Genomic DNA, 27,093 nt, shown 5'->3' with positions numbered 1-27,093 from the left:
TATGACACACCCTGGGAGGAGGGGGGGGGGAAACAGGGTCATAGGTGGGCGGTAAATTACGCAGGGCAGAGCAAAAAGGGCAGACAGGTTGTTCCTGATAAATAATCGGGATTTCTTTTGAAACTTGGCTCGAGGCTCATGAATTGAATTACATCCCTCGGAGCCCTAACGCTCGGCCTCTTCCGGCCCGTCTCTCTCTCCTCCCTCTCTCTCCCTTTTTCTCCTAGTACATCAAGCTCTCCTCCATCAAGGTGGACACCCGCTACACCACCACCCAGCAGGTGGTCAAGCTGATCGGCAGCCACACCATCAGCAAAGTGACGGTCAAGATCGGAGACCTGAAGCGCACCAAGATGGTCCGGACCATCAACCTCTACTACAACAACCGGACCGTGCAGGCCATCGTGGAGCTGAAGAACAAGTAAGGGTGCACCAGCAGTGGGATCCTGGCCTGTTCCGTTACTGGTTCGTTGACTGCGCGTGTGCGCACCTCATGCACATGCGCCTGACGCGCTCGTGCAGCTTTCCACACACCAGCTGAGGCACGCAGCAGTGGTGGGATTCAAATTTTTTTTTTTCTACTACCGGTTCTGTGGGCGTGGCTTGGTGGGCGTGGCAGGGGAAGGATATACTGCCAAATCCCCCTTCCCTCCCCCACCCCACTAACCTGCTTTCCAGCTCCGTTCTCCTGGGCAGGGCAACCCAAGGAGACCCAGCCGATCAGCTGGGACTCGATGGGAGGCAGAGAAGAGATATGGGGTTGGCGGAGCCAGTCAGAGGTGGGATTTGTTGGTTCTCCGGACGACTCAAAATTTCCGCTCCCTGTTCTCCAGAAGAGGATAAAGAAGAGAAAGGGGGCGGTGGGTGGGCCGATCCTGCGCTTTTCTCTTCTTTCTGCTCTCAGCTGAGGATCAGAGGCTTTTGGTACCGGTTCTGGTGAACTGGGCTGAACCAGTAGCATACAACCACTGGGGTGCACCAAAGTCACAAGAGGCAGCACAGAATCTCCAGCTGGTTTTAAGAGTATCCTTCACTCTTGTCTTTAAAAGTTTTAGGTTCAAGTCTTGTTTTTCAATTTTTTTCATTTTAACTTTGAACACCACCACGAGTCCCTTTGTGAGGGGAAACGGGTGGTTTCTAAAAGAGAGAAAGAGATGGATATAGATATGGATTATAGATGGATAATGGACAAATTGATAGATATAGATAATTAGATAGATAACGGATGGAGATAGATAGATAGATAGATAGATAGATAGATAGATAGATAGATAGATAGATGATATGGAGATAGATAGATAGATAGATAGATAGATAGATAGATATTAGATGATAGATAGATAGATAGATAGATGATAGATAGATAGATAGATAGATAGATAGATAGATAGATAAATAGATAGATAAGATATAGATAAGAGAAATAGAAATTGATAAACATAATAAATAGAAATATAGATAGATAATAGAAGATAGATAGAAATAGATGATGATAGATATAGGTGTTGGATGGATGGATGGATGGATAGATAAGATAGAAATGGAAATAGATAAACTTAATAAATAGAAATATAGATAGACAATAGAAGATAGAAATAGATGATGATAGAGATAAATGTTGGATGGATGGATGGATGGATATAGATAAGGAATAGAAATAATAAACATAATAGAAATATAGATAGGTAATAGAAGAGATAGAAATAGATGATGATATAGATGTTGGATGGATAGATAAGATAGAAATAGAAATAGATTAATATAATAGAAATATAGATAGATAATAGATGATCGTTATAGATGATAGGATAGAGATAGATGATGGATGGATGGATGGATGGATAGAGATATGGGTGATAGATGAAGCAGACAGACCTGCTCCTCAGCCACAAGCTCAGTCTTTCTCCTGGATGTTTCTTTTCTGGTTTTGGCAAAGCTCCCTTGGAGCCTTCGTGGCTCTGTTCATTCACCGCTGCTGGGTGAATCAATTCTTTTATCTCTCTTGGTTCACCTCCTTTATTTTCAACGTGAGAGGTAGCAGGAATGCTTAGTTTTCCCAGGAACGGAGCAGAACAGCAGAACCGGACTTCTGTGCCTAGTTCTCATGGTTGGCCTCTCTCCCAACCCCCACCCCCTGCCCCCTGCGTTTGCCATCTTTAGGCCGGCCCGCTGGCACAAAGCCAAGAAGGTCCAGCTGACCCCCGGCCAGACGGAGGTGAAGATCGACCTTCCGCTGCCCATTGTGGCGTCCAACCTGATGATCGAGTTTGCTGACTTCTACGAGAACTACCAGGCGTCCACGGAAACCTTGCAGTGCCCCCGATGCAGCGCCTCGGTCCCCGCCAACCCCGGAGTCTGCGGAAACTGCGGGGAGAACGTCTACCAGTGCCACAAGTGCCGGTGGGTGAGCTTTGCCCCCCGCCCACCCTCTCCAGGGGTTCCAGGATGGAGGAAGGGGCGCCCTTGGGGTGGACACCCCCCACACCTGACACAGCTGCAGAAATCTTGGGGCTCTCCTGGTCTGGTCCTAGAAGGAGATTTGGGTTTTTCCGTCTCTTCGGGGAGGGGGGAGCGATAATGAGATTTCAGCAGGGCCCCCCTCGGTGTTGACTCCCAGGTCGATCAACTACGACGAGAAGGACCCCTTCCTCTGCAACGCCTGCGGCTTCTGCAAGTACGCCCGCTTTGATTTCATGCTGTTCGCCAAGCCGTGCTGCGCTGTGGACCCCATCGAGAACGAAGAGGACCGGAAAAAGGTCAGGGTCAGCAGGAGGAGGAGAGGAGGAGGAGGAGGAGGAAGAAAAAGAGGATCAGAGGAAGAGGATGGGAGGAAGAGGGGGAGAGGGAGGAAGAGGAAGGGAGACTAGTGGTAGTTCTGGTGGAGGAGGAGGAGGAGGAAAAGGGGAAGAGGAAGGAGGGAGATTTTGCTGCCTCGCTTCCCCCAGGAAACCATTTGTCCTCCTTTAGAAGATCTGTTCCACTCCCAACACAGTACAGTTAATCCTTGGCTTTACAAAAGCCCGTTTAGTGACCATTCAGAGTTACAGCGGCATTGAAAAAAAGCGACTTAGGACCTTTTTTTCCAACATTTTTCATGTCTTACCCGAAACTTGGGGTCGTGCTCAAACTGGGAGTGACCCACTGCCTGGTTTGGGTTGGAAAAAGAGCTTGGCCCCTGGGCCGGGCATTGGAGTGAGCCAGAGAGCCTCCATTCACTGCCTGGGAGCAGGCCGCGGCTTATCCCCAAACTTTAGCAGGGATCAGCAACCTTAAACACTCAAAGAGCTACAAAGGTCCTAACCGGAGGCTCCCTACTCAGTTCTGGAGCTGACCAGACGTCTGGTTCCCCTTACTATAGAGTCTCTTCCTAGCACGGCCTCCTTTTTCCTCTACCTGTCCTAACCGAAAGCCCTATTACTTGTGGAGCCGAGAGGGAGGAAAGGGCCACATGTGGCTCCAGAGCCGCAGGTTGCCGACCCTTGGCCCCTGCTTTGCAGAGACGTTGGCGGGAATGTTGCTGTCCCCAAGGCCTTGGGAGCCCGGGATTGTTTAGTTAAGCCAACACATAATCGGGGCGCCGTGGCGTGTTTTTTTCCACCCGCCAGGCTGTGACCAACATCAACACCCTCCTGGACAAGGCTGACCGGGTCTACCACCAGCTGATGGGCCACCGACCCCAGTTGGAGAATCTGCTCTGCAAAGTGAACGAGGCAGCGCCCGAAAAGCCACAGGTAAGCGAGAGGCGGAGAGGCCGCCCTGTGCAGACTCCGGGCGAGGCGAGGCGAAGCCGCCCTGGCCTGACTTTTTTCTTCTCCTTCCCGTGCCAGGATGACTCCGGGGGCAGCGGAGGCCTCAGCTCCACCTCAGCCAGCGTGAACAGGTACATCCTCCAGCTGGCACAAGAGTATTGTGGTGACTGCAAGAACTCCTTTGACGAGCTCTCCAAGATCATCCAGGTAATCCCTTCCATCATCCGAGCAGAGCGGGACAGCGGCTGCCAGATTGCCCCTTGAACTGGCCTTGCTCCACCCAGGTCAACCACCACCCACCCGCCACTCTTTAAGCAGGTTGGCTGTTGAGGTCAGAAACAGCTGGTGGATTCAGGCCAGGCTTCATCAGGGCTGCTAGTCCAGAGTTCCCCAACCTTTCCGGCTTTGCGGACAGGTGGAGGTGGAAGGGGTCATTCCACACAAGTGGTGGACAAGCGTGCGTGTGTGTGTGTGTGCAGCTCCGTTGGTGCGAGCCGTGGGCAAGCTCGGCCTCCGCTCTTGCAAACGGAGTGCACGTAGGTGCTCTTCTGTTGCTTCGGGCGGCCTGGTCCTGAACAGCTCATGGCCCGTTGTGGGCCGCGGCAAAGGGGGGTTGGGGACCCCGATGCTAGTCGGCCTTTGGCTGCTCTGGTGGGAGTCCAGCTCCTTGATCGCCGTTTTAATTCCTCCATCCTGGCTCAGCCCCCTCTCTTCTCTAACCCCTCCCCAGAAAGTGTTCGCCTCCCGGAAGGAGCTCCTGGAGTACGACCTCCAGCAGAGAGAAGCCGCCAGCAAGTCCTCCCGCTCAGCCGTCCAGCCCACCTTCACCGCCAGCCAGTACCGTGCCCTCTCAGTCTTGGGTTGCGGTCACACCTCCTCCACCAAATGCTACGGCTGCGCCTCGGCCGTCACCGAGCACTGCATCACGCTGCTCCGGGCTTTGGCCAGCAATGCCGCCATCCGCCACATCCTGGTCTCCCAGGGCCTCATCCGGGAGCTCTTCGACTACAACCTGCGCCGAGGGGCTGCCAGCATGCGGGAGGACGTCCGCCAGCTCATGTGCCTCCTCACCAGGTGGGCCTTGGCGGCTAGCTGCCTCTCCTTCCCTCCTTCCTTTTGGCCCCTGTGCCAAGGGCAGGTAACAACGGCACTCAGGCAGCCTCTTGCATTGGATTAGCTTTGCCTGTGGAGAACCTTGGGCCCTTGAACCTGCTCAGTACTGAAGGTCAGTGTCAGACCTGCCCCGGTCTGACCTCTTAGGAAAGAAAGACCCTCGACTCCCGTTGGGTTGAAGTGTCGAATTCTTTTACTAAAAAATGCTAGCCGTAGTAAAATCAGGCTAGAACTAAATTTCCCACATGAAGAAGGTAGAAAGTTTTCCCCTTATCCCAGCCCTCCCCTCATGACCCGTTTGTCTTCAGCCAATGACGAACCGCATAGGTTCTCAGAGGGCGCGACCATAAAGGGCTGGCCCAAACCGGTTTCTTGCTTCCCTGGGTTCCTTCAAGCTGTCCTTCCCCCCTCTCTATTTCCCATCACAACTCTACACCTGTTCCTCGCCCATTTGTTCTTCCCGTGTTCTTCCCCACTCCGAGCTTTGGATGGCAGGAGGCCGGCGAGGCGCCAAGGCGAAGATGGCAGACCGGACAATCAGTTAAAGCTGATTTGAACTCAGACAAAGGTCTGCCCAATCTCTTTTTGAGAACTGCCATTGATGGAGCATCGACAACTTCTGGAGGCAAGCCGTCCCACGGATTCCTTGTTCTGCCGGGAAATTTCTCCCTATTTCTGGGGAGATCTCTCGGAGGGTTGAATAAGCTTCCATCCGTGACTTCTATCCCCTCCATCTTCCCATCCATCTACCTTCCATCTGTACTTCTTGACCTGCCCGTCAAGCACGGGGAAATCGGGAGATTCAGACCATTCAAATGAGTATAAGGATTTACTGCGGGCTTAAGCTCTCTACAAGAAACCGGCCAACTGTAACAGTCAAGGGAAAGGAGTGGGAGATAAGACAGGCATCTAAGGTGGGCTGGACTTGGGGCCATCCACCTGTTTCTAGCAGCTAACACAACTGGCTAGTGAGCTTTTGTGTTCTAGGGGGTGGTGTTATTACAAGAGCCGGATATAAGAACTATTTGTGTATTTGTGTGCGTATGTGTTGGGGCTCCCTGTGACACTTTAAAGATGCTTTTTAAAAAAATTATTAAATTTTACACTATTAAAAACAAATCATATATACAATTTTTGCAGTAAGTTGTGGCATCAACTTTTCTGTATTCATTTATACATACGTATATACATACATACGTACGTACATGATTTACATTTTGCATTGTCTTTTATTCCTGTTATCTAACCAAACATACCATTTTCCCAGACCATATAGAAATCTTTTTCTTCCTTCTCCTGCAATTCCATTGTAAGTTTATTCATTTCTGCAAAATCCATAATTTGTTTTTATAATCATATTATCTGTGGGACTACTCTCTAATTTCCAATTTCGGGCATATGTTATTCTAGCTGCTGTCAATATAGGTATCATTAGATAGTCAATATCTTTCTTGTAATCGCCTCTAAGGACATATTCCTAATAAGAACATTTCAGGCTTCAGTTCTGTTTCTAAACCAATTATTTCTTGCAACCAGATCCTTATTTTATTCCAAAATTTCTTTTGCTTTCAAACATGACCACCACATATGAAAGAAGGTGCCTGGTGCCTTCTTGCATTTCTAAAGATGCTTTTGTTTTATCCTCTTGTCTGCAACCAGAGACAACCCAGAAGCTACCCAGCAGATGAACGATCTCATCATCAGCAAAGTGTCCGCAGCTCTGAAGGGCCACTGGGCCAATCCTGACCTGGTGAGCAGCACTGGCCATCCTCTTCCTCTCCCTCCCTCCCTCCCTCCCTCCCTCTTTGGTCGCCCCTTGGGGCTGGGGCCTCCTCCGTAAAATGGCCTTCCAGCCTTGGCACCCCAAGACTGTCCTTTCCTTTTCCTGCCAAAGGGATGTTGAACCGGCTTCAAAAGTCTCCCTGGCTCCATCAGCAACCCGGGGGACATAGATGCAACACCCCGTAACTCTCTCCTCCTCCCTCCCCACCCTTGTAGGCCAGCAGCCTTCAGTACGAGATGTTGCTGCTGACGGACTCCATCTCCAAGGAGGACAGCTGCTGGGAATTGCGCCTCCGCTGTGGTGAGCCCTGGGAGGCCAGTTCTGGCGGGAAGTGGGGGTGGAAGAGGAGACGGAGAAGCGGGTGGGTGGGTGCTGCTGGGGGTTGGCAGGGGTTTGGGTGAGCCCCAAGCTAGGATTCTGAGCAGTTTGGAGAACCCCACCCCCGGAATCCCACTCCTGGCTCCCTCCCAGGAGCCCCCATGCAGCCCATTTTGGATGCAGGTAAGTTCAGGGCCCACGCAGAGTCTCGGGGAGGGCGAAAATCGGGCCTCCCAGAAGTTCGGGAAGGCCGGAAATGGGCCTGTTTCCAGCTTCCAGAGAGCCTCCGGAGCCCGGGGAGGCCGTTTTCATCCTCCCGGAGTCTCGAGGAAAGCCTCAGGAGTCCGGGGACGGCAAAAACTCACACACTCCGCCGTGGGGTAGGAGGCCGACTAGGCCCTGCCCACCATGACCACGCCCATTCAGCCACCGAGCAGAGGGCCTGTTGCTGAAATTTTTTGAAGCCCACCCCTGGGGAGAAGGCCCAAAGAATCTGCTCCCACCCACCCCAGGGGGAGGAGAGACGCCATCCCCACTGGGACAGAAGTCAGCAGGGGAGGGAGAAATGTCATTCCTGGAGTTTCTGGACCGATTCTGACTCCCTTCCCCCTCCCCCATTTGTTTCTCCCCAGCCCTCAGCCTCTTCCTCATGGCCGTGAACATCAAGACACCGGTGGTTGTGGAAAACATCACCCTGATGTGCCTACGGATCCTTCAGAAGCTGATCAAGCCCCCGGCACCCACCAGCAAGAAGAACAAGGTACCTGCCTGGCTTGTCTCCCTCCCCCCCCCATCCCAGCCTCAGGTGTGTGGGCGTCCGGTTGTAGCAGCGATGTCCCGAGGGCTCTTCCAGACTCTCTTGTTGGGCTCCCCAGGACATGCCAGTGGACTCCCTGACCACGGTCAAGCCCTACAGCAACGAGATCCACGCCCAGGCCCAGCTGTGGCTCAAAAGGGATCCAAAGGCCGCCTACGAGGTGTGGAAGAAGTGCCTCCCTGCCAGAGGTGTGTGTTGTTGCGGCTCGCGGGCAGCTGACAGAGCTGGCAACAGAGTCGGACAGTAGGGAGGAGGTTGGGGAGGAACCTGGGCCAGTCTTGGAGGCTGGGGAGGGCTCAGACGAGGGCTCTGCGTCGTCGGAGGCAGGGATGGGGGCCAGGGCAGGCTGGCAGTCATCGGCTGCCTTCCGGCTCAGACAGCAGTGAGGCAGGGGAGCTTTTGGACCCAGTTCCCAGCTTGCGCATGCACGGGGCTACCAGAAGACAAGAACAGCTGGGAAAGCAGGGTCGACTCAGGAGTAAGGCCCCCACCTCGGAGATGATTGGCCCCTCCCATGAGACACAAAAAGAGGAGCGAAGGGGATGTGAGTTTTTGCAGGAAGCAATTAGTTCGTCTGGTCGGTTCCAAGCTTTGAAAAGTTCTGTTTGACTCTGCGTCACCTTTGGCCTTGCCCTGGCTCTCTGGCCGCATTCCAAGTGCGATAAGAGGGGGGTGGGGTGTTTATCAACATTCCCCTGGAAGACTCTTTGTGAAGCCTTGCAGGCTGGGAATGGGCGTAATTCCCAGCCATGGAAATAAAAGAGGCTTTGCCGGAACGAAGATCGTGTTTTATGCCGGTCAGAACAGCATGCCTCCCACCTCCCTTTGCTGGCTTCCTCCCCCAGCCGGGAGAGGGAAGGCCGAGGATGCTCAGCCTTGAGAAGGGCAGCCAATCCGCCCTGCAGCTCACTCCCATCGCCGTCTTTCAGGCCTCGACGCCAACGGGAAATCTCCCAGCCGGACGGAGCTCCGCCACCTCTACCTGACGGAGAAGTACGCCTGGAAGTGGAAGCAGTTCATGAGCAAGCGGGGGAAGAGGACCTGCCCCCTGGACCTCAAGCTGGGACACAACAATTGGCTGCGGCAGGTGAGACGCGCCCATGCACACATGGGGGGGAGGAAGAGGAGGTGAAGGAGTGGAAGAAGAAGGGAAGAAAAAGGAGAAGAGGAAAAAGGCGAAGGAGGAGAAAGAGGAGGAGAGGAAGAAGGGGAAGGAGAAGGAAAAGGAGAAGAAGAGGAAGATGGAGGTGAGGAAGGAAGAAGAGGAAGAAGATGAGGTGGAGAAGGGAAAGCCGAAGGAAAGGGAGAAGAAGAGGAAGAAGGTGGAGGAGTGGAAGAAGAAGAGGAGAAGAGGTAGAAGGGGAAGGAAGAGGAGGAGAGGAAGGAGGAAGAGGGGGGAGGAGGAGGAGGAGAGGAAGGAGAAAGAAAAGGAAAGATGAAGGGAGGGGAAGGAGGTGGAAGAGAAGAGGAGAAGAGGAAGAAGGGGGAGTGGAAGGGGAGGAGGAAGAAGAGGTGAAGGAGTGGAAGAAGAAGGGAAGAAAAAGGAGAAGAAGAAAAAGGGGAAGGAGGAGAAAGAGGAGGTAGAGGAGGAGAGGAAGAAGGGGAAGGAGAAGGAAAAGGAAGAGGAGAAGAAGAGGAAGATGGAGGTGAGGAAGGAAGAAGAGGAAGAAGATGAGGTGGAGAAGGGAAAGCCGAAGGAAAAGGAGAAGAAGAGGAAGAAGGTGGAGGAGTGGAAGAAGAAGAGGAGAAGAGGTAGAAGGGGAAGGAAGAGGAGGAGGAGAGGAAGGAGGAAGAGGAAGGAGGAGAGGAAGGAGGAGAGGAAGGAGGAGAGGAAGGAGAAGGAGAAGGAAAAATGAAGGGAGGGGAAGGAAAAGGAGGAGAAAAAGAAGGAGGAAGAGAAGAGGAGAAGAGGAAGAAGGGGGAGTGGAAGGGGAGGGGAGGAAGAAAGCCCAGATGCTTGGAGAAGACAGTGCCAAGAAGCAGAGCCATCCTGAGGGCCGGGGAAGAAGATTCTCCAAGGAATGAGGCGGGATCCATGCCATGGGAGGGCCCAGGGGGCATCTCCTGCCTTCTCCTTCCCCCGTTTCCAGGTCTTGTTCACCCCAGCAACCCAAGCAGCCCGGCAGGCGGCTTGCACCATCGTGGAAGCCCTGGCTACCATCCCCAGCCGCAAGCAGCAAGTCCTTGACCTGCTGACCAGGTAAGGCCCAGGGCAGGTGAGGAAGGGGGGGGCTGCTGCTCCCCTTCGGCTTTCTGACTTCTGGATGTCGTCATCCTCCTCCTCCTCCCCTCCTCCTCTTCCTCCTCCTCCTCCTCCTCCTCCTCCTCCCTTCTTCCTGCCAGCTACCTGGACGAGCTGAGCGTGGCGGGAGAGTGTGCCGCAGAGTACCTGGCCCTCTACCAGAAGCTCATCAAGCCAGCCCGCTGGAAGGTCTACCTAGCAGCCAGGGGCGTCCTGCCTTACATCGGCAACCTGATCACCAAGGTACGGAGCCCTGTGGGAGGGGACTCCGGCCCTCCAGCTTCATTTTGAAGCATTAAAAAAAAACCAACCCTCCCTGCTTTGGAATCTGATTGATCCTCCAGAGCAGGGGTCCCAACCACCGGTCCGTGGACCGGACCGTCCGTGGAACAAGTCCTACCGGGCCGTGGTTTGCTGGCCGCCATCTTGTTTGATGAAAAAGTGCTTCCGGTGAGCTTTTCCGGGTAGAAAGCTCACCGGAAGCACTTCATCAAACAGATGGCGGCCTCAGCTGATGCGTACCGGGCCGCGCCATAAAAAGGTTGGGGATCACTGCTCCAGAGGATCCATTGGCTCGTCCCAACAAGGACGCGGACGGGGAGGGTGGGTAGTGGAGTCTCAAAAGAGCTGGAAAAGCCACCGCTTGCTCCGGAGACATTTAGCTCAGACTCTGGAAGGTTAAAAGGAGCCCACTTTTTTGGGGGGGATGCTCAGCCTCCCTCACTCCCAGGGGGCAGTTTTGGTCCTTCTTCCTTCCCCTGGCCATTCTGGGCCTCTTCAAGGCTGGACACCTCTCCGTTTCAGGAAATCGCCCGTCTCCTGGCCCTGGAGGAAGCCACGCTCAGTACCGACCTGCAGCAGGGCTACGCTCTCAAGAGCATCACTGGTAGGACAGCCGCAAGGGATTCCCCACCCCCACCCCGCATGCCCACCCATCTTCCCTTTGGTTTCCCTGTGGCTCTGAGGCCCCTGGCCAGCCCCCTGTGGCTCAGCGGCTGTCCCTGCCCCTCTCCTGCCAGGCCTCCTGTCCTCCTTTGTGGAAGTTGAGTCCATCAAGCGCCACTTCAAGAGCCGGCTGGTGGGGACGGTGCTGAACGGCTACCTCTGCTTGCGGAAACTGGTGGTGCAGCGCACCAAGCTGATCGACGAGACCCAGGACATGTTGCTGGAGATGCTGGAAGACATGACCACAGGTAGACGGCGTGGGTGGGGGAGAGCCACCATTGGCTTGGTTCAGCCTACGCCACCCTTGCTGGGCTCGGCCAGGGAGGGAAGAAGAAACAGGAGTCTGCCTAAGGAGCAATGTTCTCTCTACTTGAGATAGCAACGGCCCTTAGACTTATATACCGCTTCACAGTGCCTTTACAACCCTCTCTAAGTGGTTGACAGAGTCAGCCTCTTGCCCCCAACAATCTGGGTCCTCATTTTACCCACCTTGGAAGGACGGAAGGCTGAGTCAACCTTGAGCCGGTCAGGATCGAACTGCTGCCAATGGGCCGAGTTTCCCTGCAATACTGCATTCTAACCAGTAGGAGGGAGGGAAGGAAGGTAGCAATAGCCCTTAGGCTTATATACCACTTCCCAGTACTTCCCAGCCCTCTCTACACCGTTTACAGAGTCAGCCTCTTGCCCCCAATAATCTGGGTCCTCATTTTACTAACCTCGGAAGACTGGAAGGCTGAGTCGACCTTGAGCCAGTTGGTCAGGATTGAACTGCTGGCAGTGGGCAGAGTTAGCTTGCAATATTACATTCTAATCACTGGGAAGGAAGGAAGGAAGGAAGGGAAGGGAAGGGAAGGAAGGGAAGGAAGGGAAGGGAAGGGAAGGAAGGAAGGAAGGAAGGAAGGAAGGAAGGAAGGAAGGAAGGAAGGAAGGGCCCTTAAGACTTATATTCACAGTGCTTTCCAGCCCTCTTTAAGCGGTTTACAGAGTCAGCCTCTTGCCCCCCAAACAATCTGGGTCCTCATTTTACCCACCTCGGAAGGACGGAAGGCTGAGTCAACCTTGAGCCTGGTGAGATTCGAACTGCCAAATTACAGGCAGCCGGCAGTCAGCCGAAGCAGCCCTGCAGTGCCACACTGTCACCACTGCACCACCGAGGCTCGTGTTCTTTTTTTTTTTTTTTTAAAGGGGGAAAATCAACTTAGCTTCTTAGTTTTGGGAAAGAACGCATGTGGATTCTTCTTCTTTCCTTTGAGTGGGGTCTGATAGCCTCCCTGGCAAACCCTATCGGCCCATCCCAGGGAAGGAGCCACTTTGGGGAGCGTACCACCCCCCACCCCCAGTGAGCCCCAGCCTCCTCCCTTCCGATCCAACTCGCCCACAGGCACGGAGTCGGAGACCAAGGCTTTCATGGCCGTCTGCATCGAAACCGCCAAGCGCTACAGCCTGGACGACTACCGGACGCCCGTCTTCATCTTCGAGAGGCTCTGCAGCATCATTTACCCGGTAAAGAGGGCCGGGGGGCTACCTGGCCCTGATCCTGCCTGGCTGGGGGGCGAGAGCAGAGAGGCCAAAGAGGGTGTTTAACCAGTGGTGGGATTCAAAAAAATTTTTTTACTGCCAGTTCTGTGGGCGTGGCTTGGTGGGCGTGGCAGGGGAAGGATACACTGCAAAAGCCCAATTCCCTCCCCACTTCACTCTAACCTGCTTTCCAGCTCCGTTCTCCTGGGCAGGGCAACCAAAGAAGAGCCGATCAGCTGGGACTCGATGGGAAGCAGAGAAGAGATATGGGGTTGGTGGGGCCAGTCAGAGGTGGGATTTGCAGGTTTCTCCGAACAATTCAAAATTTCCCGATACCGGTTCTCCAGAACCAGTCAGAACCGGCTGAAGGCCCCCCCCTCTGTGTTTAACTCAGCTCGCCCCTAAAGAATTTGGGGAGCCTCTGCTTCAGCTCTTCGCTCTTTTCTCGTGACCCAGGAAGGGCCACGGGGCAGCACGGTCTGGGGGCTCTTGGCAACTCTCAGCCATTGGTGGCAGCCAGCAGTCAGCAGAAGTAGCTTGCAGTGCTGCACTCTTAACCCCTGCGCCACATGAAACCGGCCTGCTCTGAACTGAATTGAGACTGTTCCTCTTCTCTGCCTGGACTCTGCTATTTAGTATTGTACATTTACTCATCTGTTTATATTTATATAAAGAAGTTCACGATGCTGCAAACTCTTAATAAATTTGGGCCAACAACCAAATATTCTCAGTTAACCACAATGGCAACTCCAAAAAGCCTATCAATATGTTTGAGCAGCAAGGAAGTGTGTGTGTTAAAATGCTTCCCTTATACCGGTGGGTCTTCAAACTGACAGCTTGAAGACTTGTGGACTTCCACTCCCAGAATTCCTCCTCCAGTCATGCTAGCTCAGGAATTCTGGGAGTTGAAGTCCACAAATCTTAAATTTGCCAAGTTTGAAGACCCTTGGATTAGATAGGTAGGTAGGTAGGTAGGTAGGTAGATAGGTAGACAGACAGACAGACAGATAGATAGATAGATAGATAGATAGATAGATAGATAGATAGATAGATAGATAGATAGATGATAGATAGATAGATAGATAGATATAGATAGATAGATAGAGAGATAGATAGATAGATATAGAGATAGATAGATAGATAGATAGGTAGGTAGGTAGGTAGGTAGGTAGGTAGGTAGGTAGATAGATAGATAGATAGATAGATAGATAGATAGATAGATAGATAGATAGATAGATAGATAGATAGATAGATAGATAGATAGATACATCTAGATAAAGATAGAAGATAGATCAGGGGTCTTCAAACTTGACAGCTTTTAAGACTCGTGGACTTCCACTCCCAGAATTCCTCCTCCAGTCATGCTAACTCAGGAATTCTGGGAGTTGAAATCCACAAAGTCTCAAACTTGCCGAGTTTGAAGAACCCTTGCCTTATAACGTATCTTTGGGGGCGGGGGAAAAAAAGACCATGGACTTTGCAAACTTCCCGCCTCTCTCAGGAGGAGAACGAAGTGACGGAGTTCTTTGTCACGCTGGAGAAGGACCCTCAGCAAGAGGATTTCCTGCAGGGCCGGATGCCCGGGAACCCCTACAGCAGCAACGAGCCAGGCATCGGCCCGCTGATGAGGGACATCAAGAACAAGATCTGCCAGGACTGCGACTTGGTGGCTCTGCTGGAAGACGACAGCGGGATGGAGGTGAGGAGGCCGGGACCGAGCTGGAGTGGGGGTGGGGTGGCCAGGCTTGGAAAGGGGTAGTGGTGAGATTTTATGCACACCCTCCTTCATTTATGAAGCCCGGGGTTCACCGCGGTGGCTTTCTGTGCTTGGGGTAGAGCAATGATGGCTGTCCGAAAGGCAATGTGCGCGCAGCACCGTGCCCCCTGCACAAGCACCGCAATCCCCCGTGTGCAGTGTGCACCTCTGTGCATGCATGTACGTCTCCCGTGTTCGTGTCAGCCCCGCGCGCGTGGCAGATACCCAATCTTTGGCTGGCTGGGGTTGTGTGTGCGCATGCACAGTGGATCAGTTCCGGGTGACAGCTCGTGTGCTGGCAAAAATGGCTCTGCGTGCCACTTCTGGCACGCATGCCATAGGCTTGCCGTCATGGGGGTAGAGGGGTGCTTCCAAAAAGAAGCAGCCCTTCCCCATTTTAAAACCGACGTCCTCGTTCACCACCCCGCTGTGTTTTTTTTTTTTTTTTTCCTTTCTTCCTCCTGTTTATTTCAGCTTCTGGTGAACAACAAGATCATCAGCTTGGATCTCCCGGTGGCCGAAGTGTACAAGAAAGTCTGGTGCCCGACAAACGAGGTGAGGGGTCCTTTCCTCCCTTCGGCCTCTCCCTTCCCTGTGCCCTGTCCAAGCCACCATCTTTCCCACACACACACACACACACACAAGATTTTGCCCAGGGGTGGGATTCTACCAGTTCGCACCTATTCGCTAGAACCGGTTGTTAACTTTCTAAGCAGTTCAGAGAATCAGTTGTTAGAAGAAATTACTGGGCTAATCCTGTAAGGAAGGCAGGAAGGAAACATTCTGGTGTTGCTTACAGAAACTGCCTCTCCGTTAACCCTTATTACATTCTTGGCAGGACTAGACTTTCCTTCCCCTTCTCCTTCCCCCTTCTCCTCCTCTTCCTCCTCTTCTTCCTCTCCTTCCCCTTCTCCTTCCCCCTTTTCCTCCTCCTCCTTCTCCTCTTCCTCTTCTTCTTCTTCCTCTCTTTCCCCTTCTCCTTCCCCCTTCTCCTCCTCCTCCTCTTCCTCCTCCTCCTCCCCTCCTCCTTTTTTTGGTTCCCGCAATCCTCCTAATGCCGCTTAGCCCGTTGTGTGATGGGCCCATCTAGGTATGTCAGGAGAGAGTTACGGGCCCATTAGGAAGCCTTAGATAAGACGGCCTTTCCTGGGCAATAAACAGGATCCGGGGATTGATTTTATCCCAGGGAAGAGAAAAGGGGTCCGCGGCTGTGTGCTATCAAAAATTCAAAAATACCTTTGTAGGCGAGCATTTTCGGGAGGGGATTAGAAGTCTTGATATCTTTGCTTTTAACTCCTGGTGCCAAACTTTGGGTATTATCCCCCAGAAAGCCTCTAGGAATGAATATGTTAAAATAACCCTGCCTTGTCATCTGAGTTCAAAAGAATCTCATGCTTGTCGGGAAAGCAGCCGGGAGATTAATTCATTCAGACGCGTGTCTCCAAATGGCCTCGGCTTTGAATGCGGTGACAGTTTTTTGAACAAAAGCCTGCATTTTTTTTTCCCATCACGGAGCCCCGTAAAACAGACGGGAACTGAGAAGGGATTCTGGTCCCTTTTGATTTCCCCCCCCCCCTCCTGTAGGGCCCGGAGAGGCAGCAGAGGGGAGAACCCTGGACAGTCCTTAACTTACAACGGTTTGTTTAGTGGCTGTTCGAAGTTTACAACGAGGCCGGGGGGAAAATGCAATTAAATGACTGCTGCGGCATTCGCCTGAGCCAAGTTCACACGCTTGGCAGCCGACTCACATTTATGGCAGCTGCTGGTATCCCTTCTGTCGAGGGAAGGCCAAGTGACTTAACTCAACCACTGCGGTGATTCACTTAACAGCTCTGGCAAGAAGGGTCATAAAACGGGGCCAAATTCGCTTAGCCAATGCCCTGCTTAGCAACAGGAAATGTTGGGCCCCACTGCGGTCGTACGGCGAGGACTGCCTGCATGTCCCAGGCTGCTTTTCCACTTAGCTAAGGCCATTGGCGGTTTCCTTCAATAGACGCCACCCTTAAGTTTCGGTTGCAAGTACTCCTCGACGTATAAGCCCGATTTCCATTGCTTAAGCAAGGAGGTCGTTAAGTGAGCCACACTTGATTTTACCACCCTTCCCCCCCCCCATGGCTGTTAAGCAGATGTCAGAGTTCCAAGTACAGTGGAGCAATCCGTTTCAGGATTTTGGACATGACCCGATTTGGTCGCGAACAGAAGTGAGATGTCAACGTTCCAGAAAACTTCCACTCCAACCAATAACTCCGGGAGACAGAAACTTCTCAAAAGTTCTGTTTTAATTGGAGAGTAAACAGACACATCTGGGGAGTCCCAAATCTGGAAGTTCCGGGCTTCCTTGCAATAAGTAAAACATTACAAATCCACCCCCTGCACCCATCACCGCATCACATGCCCCAATCACCCGACTTGAGACGTCCTCTCACCCAGGTGCAGAAACAACGTGACCTTGACTTAGAAAAAGAATGTTGTTATGTCCACTGCATACACTCCAAGAAATTCCCCCCTCCCATTTTCCCTGCTCAAAATGTGGCAGTATGGGAGCATCTGGTCTCAATATGGCTTCCAAAGCTGACATGAGACTGCGCATGCTCAGCTTACAATTCTGCGCATGCGTGCAAGGGGAAATTGCTGCGGGAGAGAAATGGCCGCGGCCGTACTGTTTCGGCAGCCAAAACGATCTGTTCACAACCAGAAGCAACAAATTTTTGGTCGTCACCCAATTTGGTCGCGATCAGAAGCTTTCACTGAGGTTCCACTGTAATGCATCCCGTTCAATAGGAAGTCCGAGGCAGGCAAATTCCTCAAAGAACATTTGTATTAGGACATATCAAATTGGCACATTCCTGGTGGGAAACCGGCTCTTAAGTTCCCACCAATTAAAAGCAAAACTTTATCCCGTCCCCTCAGAGTCTCCCGTCCCATGGTCCAATCAGCATCCAGCCCGGTTGCTAGGTGACCTCGGTCTCCACCTTCGGACACCTGCACCAACGTCCTTGATTCCCAGGGAAAGCATTTCATTTCGGCTATGGCTCCCCAGCTAATCTCTCTCTACACACACACACACACACACACACACACACACTCCCTGGCCCCCTTATCTCCAGGCTATGTCAGCCCTGAAGCTGTGAGAAGAGAAACCCTCCCTCGAAAGCTACAAAAAAGGGGAAACGGCCGCCGTTCAGTCAACTTCAAGGTTGGCAGCAGAACACTGCAGGATGTTAAGTGAATCATACGGTCGTTGAGTGAACCTGGTCCCCCACCCCTTAACTCTGCTTGTGTGAAACTGGATGGGGAAAAAAAATCCCAGGGGGCGTTCCTGGGATCTTGGGAAGGCGCAGCCGTCACAAATACATCGGACACATAACTCGGACTGTGACACACTCACATTGCTGTGACAGTTGTGACTGCCCTTGTGACTTCGAGCCACTTTAAACAAACGGCGCCCGTGGACTCTTGCAAGGGGGGGCAACAGAGAGTTGGGCAGAGCAAATAGGAACGACCAAGGCCGGATAACCCTTAGAAGAGGTTCCTTTTTGCCAGAAGCTGCGATATTATTTGGTTGTTGATGCAACAATAACAACAATAATAATAATACACAATTGTTTAAAAGCATCCCTGGTTAATCCATTAAATCTTAAGAAAATAATTTTTCCCTCTGGAATAACAGTAGAAAGCTCCTGGCTGCGGCTGTCTTTAATTCTGTTTGCAGAATGGACCCTTTGGTGTTTTTTTTCTGGGCTCACTCACACACAGGGCCTTGTGCGAGTGAGGGCCACACAAAACACTCAAGCCACAAGCTGTCTCGTCCTGGCCTGCTTTGGAGTTTCCCTCTTCACTGACACGGGTACGTGCGAACAGAGGCTGGGCGGCTTCTGCTGTCCCGTTAAAGTCTCTTCCGTTCAGAATCGGCACCGTCCTCCGACTTAACAACAACAGCTTGCTTCATCTCAGGAGGCCCATAGCTGGCAAGAGCGGGTGCTTCTCCCACCCCCCCGAGCAAAACTTTGGGGTTTGCTGTTGGTTTTTAAAAGCTGGCCTTAACAACCCCTTGTCCCGTGGGGCAAGTTGTAAAGAGTTTGCAGACCAAGAGAGCCAACCCAGAACCCTTTTCTCCAAAGCATCTGATAGCAGAACCAAGAAGCAACGGATGGATAGGACCGCTTGATGAAAGCCTTAGAGCAAGGCCAGACCTTGGAGGCCTGCATTCTCTTTTGGTTCCCCACGTTACAAAAACAGACGTTGAGGCTTTAGGGAAAAGCAGAGAGAAAGGGCAACTAAGATGATTAAAGGCCTGGGGATTAAAAGACACGAAGACCGGTTGCAGGATTTGAGTTTGGCTCGTCCAGAGAAAAGAAGGACTGGGGGAGGACAGGATAGCAATATTTTAGCATTTGAGGGGCGGCCGCAAAGAGGAGGGGGGTCCATTTATTTTCCAAAGCAGCAGAGGACAGGAGAAGAAGGAACAAGGGGTGGAAACTGATCAAGGAGAGAAGCAACCTGGAATTGAGGAGAAACGTCTTCCTAACCGTGAGGACGATTAACCAGTGGAACAGAAATTGCCTCCGGAAATAGTGGCTTGCTCCATCACTGGTGGTTTTTAAGAAGAGACCGGACAGTCGACTTGTCTGAGATGGTATAGGTTCTTGGGCTGGACTAGAAGACCTCCAAGGTCCCTCCCAACTCTTGTTATTCTGTTATTCTCAGAAGTCTGGGAAGAACAGCACGGCGCCTCGCAAACCCCAGGTGTTTCCCCTCCCCATCCGTTCTCTCCCTCTTACCTTTTACTGGAAAGGAGCAGTGGCTCCCCCAAAAGTCTCCATGCCAGGCCCATGGTTTTTTTCCTTCTTCTTCTCCTTGCCTTTGGCCAGCTCTCTTCACGGTGGCTGCTGCTGCTGCGGCTTCTCCAGAGACCCCCATTTCCCCTTGGGGCTTCCCCAGCTGCGCTCAAAATCTCCTCTTGACATTAAGCGCCGGCTTATTCGACGCCGGGCTTAGCGGCTGCCTTCCTTGACAGCTTCTCTTGACTCTTCCGGCTTTGCCCCCTCCAATAAAGTCTCGATGGAACGGCACTCTCGTCCCCCACTTCCCCTGGCCCCCTATTCTCTTCCCTTCCCCCGTTCAGACCTCAAGGATCTTAAAACGGGAACTCGCCCTCTGTGTCTGGGGCCCTGGACTTGAAAGAGGCCCGCTTTGTCTCCGTGGGGGAAGCTGTGAAAACGTGGCTTTCCCCGGGGCCTTTGCCACTTTCCTAATACCCGGTTTGGCTCAAAAAGCTTATTAAATTGTCACTTTCTTTCCCAGCCACCTACCCACCCATCCCCACTCCTGTTTTCTTCTCATCAGTAGATTTCTCTCTCCCTCCTCTCCGCCCTTCTTTTGAAGGTGCCAATCCAATTAACCTGTCACACGTCCCCTTCTTTCCGTTAGTTTCGGAGGGCCAAGCCTGCCCTGCGTGGAAAAGTCTCTTTCGGTTTCTGTTGGGTTAAGCGGAAGAGAAAGGGAACAGATCCAGGTTTCACTCCCGGCCTATCCAGGCTCCTTCCAAGAGAGACGGAGTCTTCCGGGGATTCCAGCCCAGGGGGTGGGGCTGCTGAGGGTCCGCAGGGGTCCGGGAGACGCTGCGCAGTTTGGAGAACACCCCAAACCCCACTCCCGGCTGCCTCACCCGCCCCTCCCCTCCCAGAAATCCCCACGTAGCCCATTTTGGATGCAGGTAAGTGCAGGGCATGCACGGAGAACTCAGGGAGGGTGAAAAATGGGCCTCCTGGAAGTTTGGGAAGGCCAGAGAGCCTCTGGAGCCCGGGGAGGCTGTTTTCACCCTCCTGGAGGCTCGAGGAAAGCCTCCGGAGCCCAGGGGGGGCAGAAATGCCCCCCCCCCCCGTGATGCAGGAGGCCAACTAGGCCACGCCCACCCAGCAACCGGGTAGAGAACTCCTTGCTAAAATATTTGAAGCGAACTCCTGCTCCAAGCTGTTCTAGTTCGGGCGATTTTACTGCCTTTTTCCTACGGGCGTTGCCGAGGGTTTTGTATGCCACCCCCAGCCAAGATGCCTCCTGTGTCATTTCTGTGGGCTGGATGAAGTTCCCTCTGTTGGGGAGCGCGTTCCCCGTCCCGCCTCTCTCTAGGTTTGCTTTTGGGTCTCTTGGATTGCTTCTCGCTTTCACGGAGAGGAGCCAAGCCTCGGCCGCCACATTCTCTTCACGGTGTCAACCCTGAAGCTGGCTAAACTGAAGCCATCGTGGAGCTTCAGCGTTGCCACGCTGGAGCTGAAGGACAGGGAGGGGTGGGTGGGAATTAGAGAGAGCTGGGGTTTTGTAGCCAAAACAAAATACTTTCTCTTGGGAACCAAGGACATTCTCACAGCTGGTCAGAGGAAGGAGGAGTGATGTCACCAGGCATCCAGACAGCGCCTTGATTGGACCATGTGACTGATTCTTTGGGGAAGGGGCAGAACTTTTACTTTTAATTAGGTGAAAACGTGGGAATCTTCAGAGTCTGTTTTCACAACCTGTGCCAATTGCTCTGACCAAGGCTTCCGAGCACATGCTCGGTTACAACAATTCCTGTTCTATTTCAACGCTGGGAATTAAGTTCATTCCCAGCCGGTAATGAGTCTCAAACTGTCCCTCGAGATAAGCACCCACCTCTCTCTCCTTTGAATTGCTGCCAACAACTAAAGTGCCAAATGAACTATAAAAAAAAACCAACCAAAGTACAAAGTCCACATGGAGTTTCAAGGATTAATCTGAACAGAATGAACGACTTTGCTTCCTGCAAAGGTTTCGTCACCTTTGCCTGTCCTTTATGCCTTATGGGAGGGGCAGTCACCTCCACGTCTTACTCCCGAGTCGCCTTTTGTGTCAGCTACTCTTGCCTTCTGGCAGCTCTGCGCACACACGCACTGGGAACAGGCTCCCCTCGTTCTTCTGCCTCACTGCTGCCAGACTCCAAAGGCTCTGGACACAGCACCCCACTCCCAGATGGTCTTGGCCCCATCTCTGCATCGGACGCAGGACCCTCGTCCAAGTCCTCCCGGACTGGTCCCCCATTCTTCCCCACTGTCCGATTCCGCTGCCGTCTGCACAGGCTGCACAGAACCACAACACCAATATGACATATCCAATCAAACTATTCTTTGAGGAATCTTACCTGCCTTGGCCTTTTGTGTGCTGTGCGTATGTGACTTGGAACCCTGACACATTGATGCTGCAGACGTTGTGTTTGGCTCTGCTCTTTGATGGGAAGAAGAAGGACGGTGTGAAGTTTCTGAATTTGCTGCCAATGATGGCAGGAAGCCCGTTAGTGCAGGGGTCGCCAACGCCCACCTCTGCGGCCTTGTGCCGTTTGGAACCGGGCCGCAGAAATGACAGGAGAGAGTGCGCAAGCGTGCATCTCCCCTTGCGCAAACGGCAAGCGAGCTTGTGCTCCAATCGAAAGGGGCTGAGGGCGCACACATGCACGCCGCTCATGCGGAACCATGCCCCCCTCTTCCACCACCCCCCTTCCCACCAGTCCACAAAGCCAAAAAAGTTTGAGGAACTCTGCCTTAGTTGCATTAGCCTCGCCTGGGGGAAATTTCTCTGCCTCTTCTGTGCTTGTCTGACCAGAACCTCCCCTTTTTCTCCTCGGCAGGGCGAGCCCATGAGGATAATTTACCGCATGCGAGGCCTGCTGGGGGATGCCACGGAAGAATTCATAGAATCGCTGGATTCCACTACAGGTACCATCCTTCTGTCCTGCCTCGGGGGGTGGGGCCACGGGAGGCTTGTCCTCGAGTCCAACGTCCGAGGGGAGCTGGCTTAAGAACCGTGTTTCTCCACTTCCGTGACTTTTAAGATCGGTGGGCTTCAATTCCCAGAATCCCCCAGCCAGCCACACCCTTCTAAAGAGGCTGAGGTTGAGAAACGCTGGTTTAGAGGTTTGGCCGTCACCCTCGGAGCCCAAGTTGCAAAACCGATGCTTTATCCTCTGTCCTGGAAGAGGTCAAGATTATCTTCAGGGCCAGGCATTGATTTAGCCAATGCATCCACCAGGTCTGCTGGCTCAGTGCTTCTTTTGAACATCCTCACCTTCCAAGGATGCTGGACCAGGAGGAGAATTTGGCCAAGCTGTGAGGGGACCTTGGTGCTGGCTTGAGCTGGCTTGCTTTCTTGCAGACGTTTCATTATCCTAACTAGGTAGCATCATCAGTGCTAGTAGGGACTGGGGTTTGTGGAGAAGGGGAGGAAGAGGAGGAGGAGCAGGAGATGAAAGACATGGAAGGGGGGAGGAGGAAGAGGAGGAAAAGATGAAGGGCATGGAAGTGGGGTTTGTGGAGAGGAGGAAGAGGAGGAACAGGAGGAGGAGATGAAAGACACAGAAGTGGAGGAGGAAGAGGAGGAGGAGGAGATGAAAGGCACAGAAGTGGAGGAGGAAGAGAAGGAGGAGGAGATGAAAGGCACAGAAGTGGACGAGGAAGAGGAGGAGGAGGAGATGAAAGGCACAGAAGTGGAGGAGGAAGAGAAGGAAGAGGAGGAGATGAAAGGCACAGAAGTGGAGGAGGAAGAGGAGGAGGAGGAGATGAAAGGCACAGAAGTGGAGGAGGAAGAGGAGGAGGAGGAGATGAAAGGCACAGAAGTGGAGGAGGAAGAGAAGGAAGAGGAGGAGATGAAAGGCACAGAAGTGGAGGAGGAAGAGGAGGAGGAGGAGATGAAAGGCACAGAGGAGTGGGAGGAGGAAGAGAGGAAGAGGAGGAGATGAAAGGCACAAAGTGGAGGAGGAAGAGGAGGAGGAGGAGATGAAAGGCACAAGTGGAGGAGGAAGAGGAGGAGGAGGAGATGAAGGAGAAGTGGAGGAGGAAGAGGAGGAGGAGATGAAAGGCACAGAAGTGGAGGAGGAAGAGAAGGAAGAGGAGGAGATGAAAGGCACAGAAGTGGAGGAGGAAGAGGAGGAGGAGGAGATGAAAGGCACAGAAGTGGAGGAGGAAGAGAAGGAAGAGGAGGAGATGAAAGGCACAGAAGTGGAGGAGGAAGAGGAGGAGGAGGAGATGAAAGGCACAGAAGTGGAGGAGGAAGAGGGAGGAGGAGATGAAAGGCACAGAAGTGGAGGAGGAAGAGAAGGAAGAGGAGGAGATGAAAGGCAGAAGTGGAGGAGGAAGAGGAGGAGGAGGAGATGAAAGGCACAGAAGTGGAGGAGGAAGAGGAGGAGGAGGAGATGAAAGGCACAGAAGTGGAGGAGGAAGAGAAGGAAGAGGAGGAGATGAAAGGCACAGAAGTGGAGGAGGAAGAGGAGGAGGAGGAGATGAAAGGCACAAGAGAGGAGGAGGAGATGAAAGGCACAGAAGTGGAGGAGGAAGAGAAGGAAGAGGAGGAGATGAAAGACACAGAAGTGAAGGAAGAAGAGGAGGAAAGGAAGAGATGAAGGACATGGAAGTTGGGTTTGTGGAGATGAGGAGGAGGAGGAGGAGAATTGTGGAGTCCTTGGTGCTGTCTTGAGCTGGCTGAAATGATTTCCTGCAGAGGTTTCATTACCCCAACTACGTAGCATCATCAGTGCTAGTAAGGAGAGCTGTTTGCTGTCGGTTTATATTCGGATGACTTGCCCTGTCCGTGTTGGTGGGGGGCAGGCTGAGAGGTTCTTTCTTTAGGCCGTTGACTGGTGGCTCTTGGGAATTTCCTTGGTTGGGGTTTTGTTTACTGGATTGTTGGTCTGCTGTCACCCTTAGAGTTAATCTCTATTGATTTGGTGTGCTGATTGCTGGTGGAGTCTTTTTGTTCCTTTTTGGGCTGTTTGACTGTCCCTTTTTTGCTTCGTCTGGAGATGTTGTTAATGTCTACGTGCCCATGGATGGCTGATTGAGCCAGAATGCCAGGCTCCTAGAAATCCCCTGGCCATTTTTGGACTTGGCCTGGTCTAGGATGGTCACCTTTTCCCCCTGGAAACTCTGGTTAAACCTCTCTAGGTGTTGTGAAATTAAAAGTCGTGTGCCTGCCCCGGGGGAAAAGGAGCCAGGGTCTTTTCTTCCAGGCCTTGTTGATGCTCTGTTGTTCCTCTCCTGAAAGCCTCTTTTCTTTTTTCCCCCCCCCAGATGAAGAGGAGGATGAGGAAGAGGTGTACAAGATGGCGGGAGTCATGGCGCAGTGCGGCGGTCTGGGCTGCATGCTGAACCGCTTGACCGGGATCAAAGACTTTAAACAAGGCCGTCATCTGCTGACGGTGAGCCGCATCCCTCCCCTTCCCTTCCTGTTGGAAATCCTTGGCTAGCGGGACGGCTGTTGAAGAAGAGGGCCGTTGGCTTCCCCCAGAGGTCGCCGGAGGAAAGAGAGAAAAAGAAATCTTTGAGTTACACCTCCAGCAAAGGGAGGAGTTTTGTTGAACATCAACGGCTACCTCCTTCTCACTCCTCTTTGGGTTTTGGGTCAGTGTCGGTCCAAACGGCTCCAGTATCTAAAGATCAACTCCAGCCCAGAGGCCCAGAAGCAGGCAGCCAATTAGCAGAGCCCCTAGCAGCTCCTGGCAATGCCTGGAGGAATTCTTGCCTCAAGCCTTGGACTCTCTACCAACCCCAGAGAGTTTTCAAACTTGGCAGGTTTAAGACTTGTGGACTTCCAACTCCCAGAATCCCTGAGCTAACGTGACTGGCAGAGGAATTCTGGGAGTTGAAGTCCACACATCTTAAAGCTGTCAAGTTGGAAGAGCCCTGAATTAGATGGACCAAGGAGGCCTTTCCTGATAACATCTAAGGCAGGGGTGTCAAACTCAGTTTCATTGAGGGCCGCATCTGGGTTGTGTTTGACCTCCGAGGGCCTGGGCGGTGGGTGGGCATGGCTTGGGGCATCACCAGGGATGGGCGTGGCTATGGTAGGCATGACACAGTACTTGTGTCGGGGGCACTTGTGGCCAAGTGCTAAGGCAGGATTTCCCTGAGACCCTCCTCACACTCATTATAATCTCCCTCCTTCCCTTCCCTTCCTTCCTTCCTTCCTTCCTTCCTTCCTTCCTTCCTTCCTTCCTTCCTTCCTTCCTTTTTTTCTTTTTCCTTCCCTCTTCCTTCTCCTTTCTTCTTCCTTCCCCTCTTTTCTTCTTTCTCCTTCCTTCCCCTCTTCCCATCTTTGTCTTTCCTCTTTCCCTTTCTCCTTTCCTGTCCCGTCTTGCATGCTAAAATGCAAAAGGGGAAACATTACTCCTTTCGTTTCATTTTTAGTTTGTTTTGATAGCCCCCTGCCAGCGAAAAATAAACCTCCCCGAGCTCTTGTTTTCGCTGCTGGTCCTTTGCTGTTTCCAGGGCAGGCCTGTGGGCCTGATTTAAGCACCCCATGAGCTGGACCCTGCCCGCAGGCCTTGAGTTCGACACCCCTGATCTAAGGGATCTTTCCAAGCAGTGAAGGGAAACTCCGGCCATCAGGCAGCCATCTTCACGACAATTGCTTGCTGTCCTTCCTTTGAGAGGCACCTGGTCCGTGGGGCTTTCAACGTGGTTGCTTGGGTGGAAGCTGCTCCTGAAAGCTTTGACCACCTCTTCCTCCCCCACCAGGTCCTGCTGAAGCTCTTCAGCTACTGTGTCAAAGTGAAGGTCAACCGCCAGCAGCTGGTGAAGCTGGAGATGAACACGCTCAACGTCATGCTGGGGACGCTGAACTTGGTAAGGCGGACACGTCTCACCACCACCTGGCAGGTTCTGCTTCTCTATCTCTGTCCTTCCCTGCTTGGGGACAAGGAAGGGGGTGGCGCCCTGGGCCAGCAAAGAGGTGGCCAAGCTCTCCAGCGCTCTCGTTCGCGTCCTCTTCGTAGGCTTTGGTGGCTGAGCAGGAAAGCAAGGACAGCGGGGGAGCGGCGGTGGCAGAACAGGTCCTCAGCATCATGGAGATTATCCTGGACGAGTCCAACGCGGAGCCACTGAATGAGGACAAGGTTGGTGCACGGGTGTAAATTGTGGGGGGGGAGAAGGAGGTGGGTGGCCTTCAGAGGCAGAGTGTCAGACCTGCCACCACTTAAACCTCCTGAATAGAAACGATGTATAGGAAAAGGTGTATAGTTTGATTAGAGGTCAAGTGTATCGCAGCATTGCATAGCCTGAACTGATCATCGCACGGCAAAATAGCACTTAGCAATAGCGCTTAGACTTACCTACCACTTCACAGTGCTTTTACAGCCCTCTCTAAGCAGTTTACAGAGTCAGCCTCTATTGCCTCCAGGTACAAAGAGCCCCCTGAACCGAACCAACGACTTTGCTTCCTGCAAAGGTTTCTTCACCTTTGCCTGTCCTTTATACCTTATGGGAGGGCCGATCACCTCCCAGCCTTACTCCCGCGTCGCCTTTTGTGTCAGCTGCTCTTGCCTTCTGGCAGCTCTGTGCAAGCGCGCCCTGGGAACGGGCTCCCCTTGTTCCTCTGCCTTGCTGCTGCCAGACTCCGAGGGCTCCAGAGTCAGCACCCCACTCCCAGATGACCCTAGCCCCATCTCTGCGTGGGACGCAGGCAGGCAGGCAGGCAGAAGCCGGGCTGGTCTCCACTCGGCCTCTCAAGTTTGGTGGACGATTCTCTCTGCAGGGCAACCTGATCCTGACGGGCGACAAGGACCAGCTGGTGATGCTGCTGGATCAGATCAACAGCACGTTTGTCCGCTCCAACCCCAGCGTGCTCCAGGGCCTCCTGCGTATCATCCCTTACCTGTCCTTCGGGGAAACGGAGAAGATGGAGATCCTGGTGGACCGCTTCAAGCCCTACTGCACCTTCGACAAGTACGGAGAAGGATGGCGCCCGGGGCCGTTCTCGGTCTTCTTCTAAGCATGCTTGGGTTGGGCGGATGGGGCGCGCACGCCGGCAGGGGCACCGCGACCTTCCCAGGTTGCACGAAACGGAGCCAGGCGG

At 53.0% G+C, this 27,093-nt stretch overlaps 1 protein-coding gene across 1 annotated transcript in view; it reads left to right on the top strand.

Moving 5' to 3' along the window:
* UBR4 (ubiquitin protein ligase E3 component n-recognin 4) overlaps nucleotides 1-27,093 on the top strand; it is a 134,285-nt gene that overhangs the window by 93,595 nt on the left and 13,597 nt on the right. Inside the window, 23 exon segments of the mRNA XM_087944825.1 lie at nucleotides 228-421; nucleotides 2,161-2,400; nucleotides 2,618-2,756; nucleotides 3,606-3,731; nucleotides 3,828-3,956; nucleotides 4,480-4,823; nucleotides 6,522-6,612; nucleotides 6,861-6,945; nucleotides 7,596-7,723; nucleotides 7,839-7,968; nucleotides 8,710-8,867; nucleotides 9,871-9,980; nucleotides 10,124-10,265; nucleotides 10,827-10,908; nucleotides 11,042-11,215; nucleotides 12,349-12,470; nucleotides 13,987-14,184; nucleotides 14,716-14,796; nucleotides 21,878-21,965; nucleotides 24,312-24,439; nucleotides 25,758-25,865; nucleotides 26,015-26,134; nucleotides 26,773-26,972. Coding sequence (XP_087800951.1) covers nucleotides 228-421; nucleotides 2,161-2,400; nucleotides 2,618-2,756; nucleotides 3,606-3,731; nucleotides 3,828-3,956; nucleotides 4,480-4,823; nucleotides 6,522-6,612; nucleotides 6,861-6,945; nucleotides 7,596-7,723; nucleotides 7,839-7,968; nucleotides 8,710-8,867; nucleotides 9,871-9,980; nucleotides 10,124-10,265; nucleotides 10,827-10,908; nucleotides 11,042-11,215; nucleotides 12,349-12,470; nucleotides 13,987-14,184; nucleotides 14,716-14,796; nucleotides 21,878-21,965; nucleotides 24,312-24,439; nucleotides 25,758-25,865; nucleotides 26,015-26,134; nucleotides 26,773-26,972 — 3,317 coding nt within the window.

Source organism: Notechis scutatus, chromosome 16 (genome assembly GCF_049901735.1).
Source record: "Notechis scutatus isolate UNSWTSFEM ecotype Mainland chromosome 16, rNotScu1.2, whole genome shotgun sequence".
Lineage (NCBI taxonomy): Eukaryota > Metazoa > Chordata > Lepidosauria > Squamata > Elapidae > Notechis > Notechis scutatus.
This window is presented reverse-complemented; position numbering and strand designations above follow the sequence as displayed.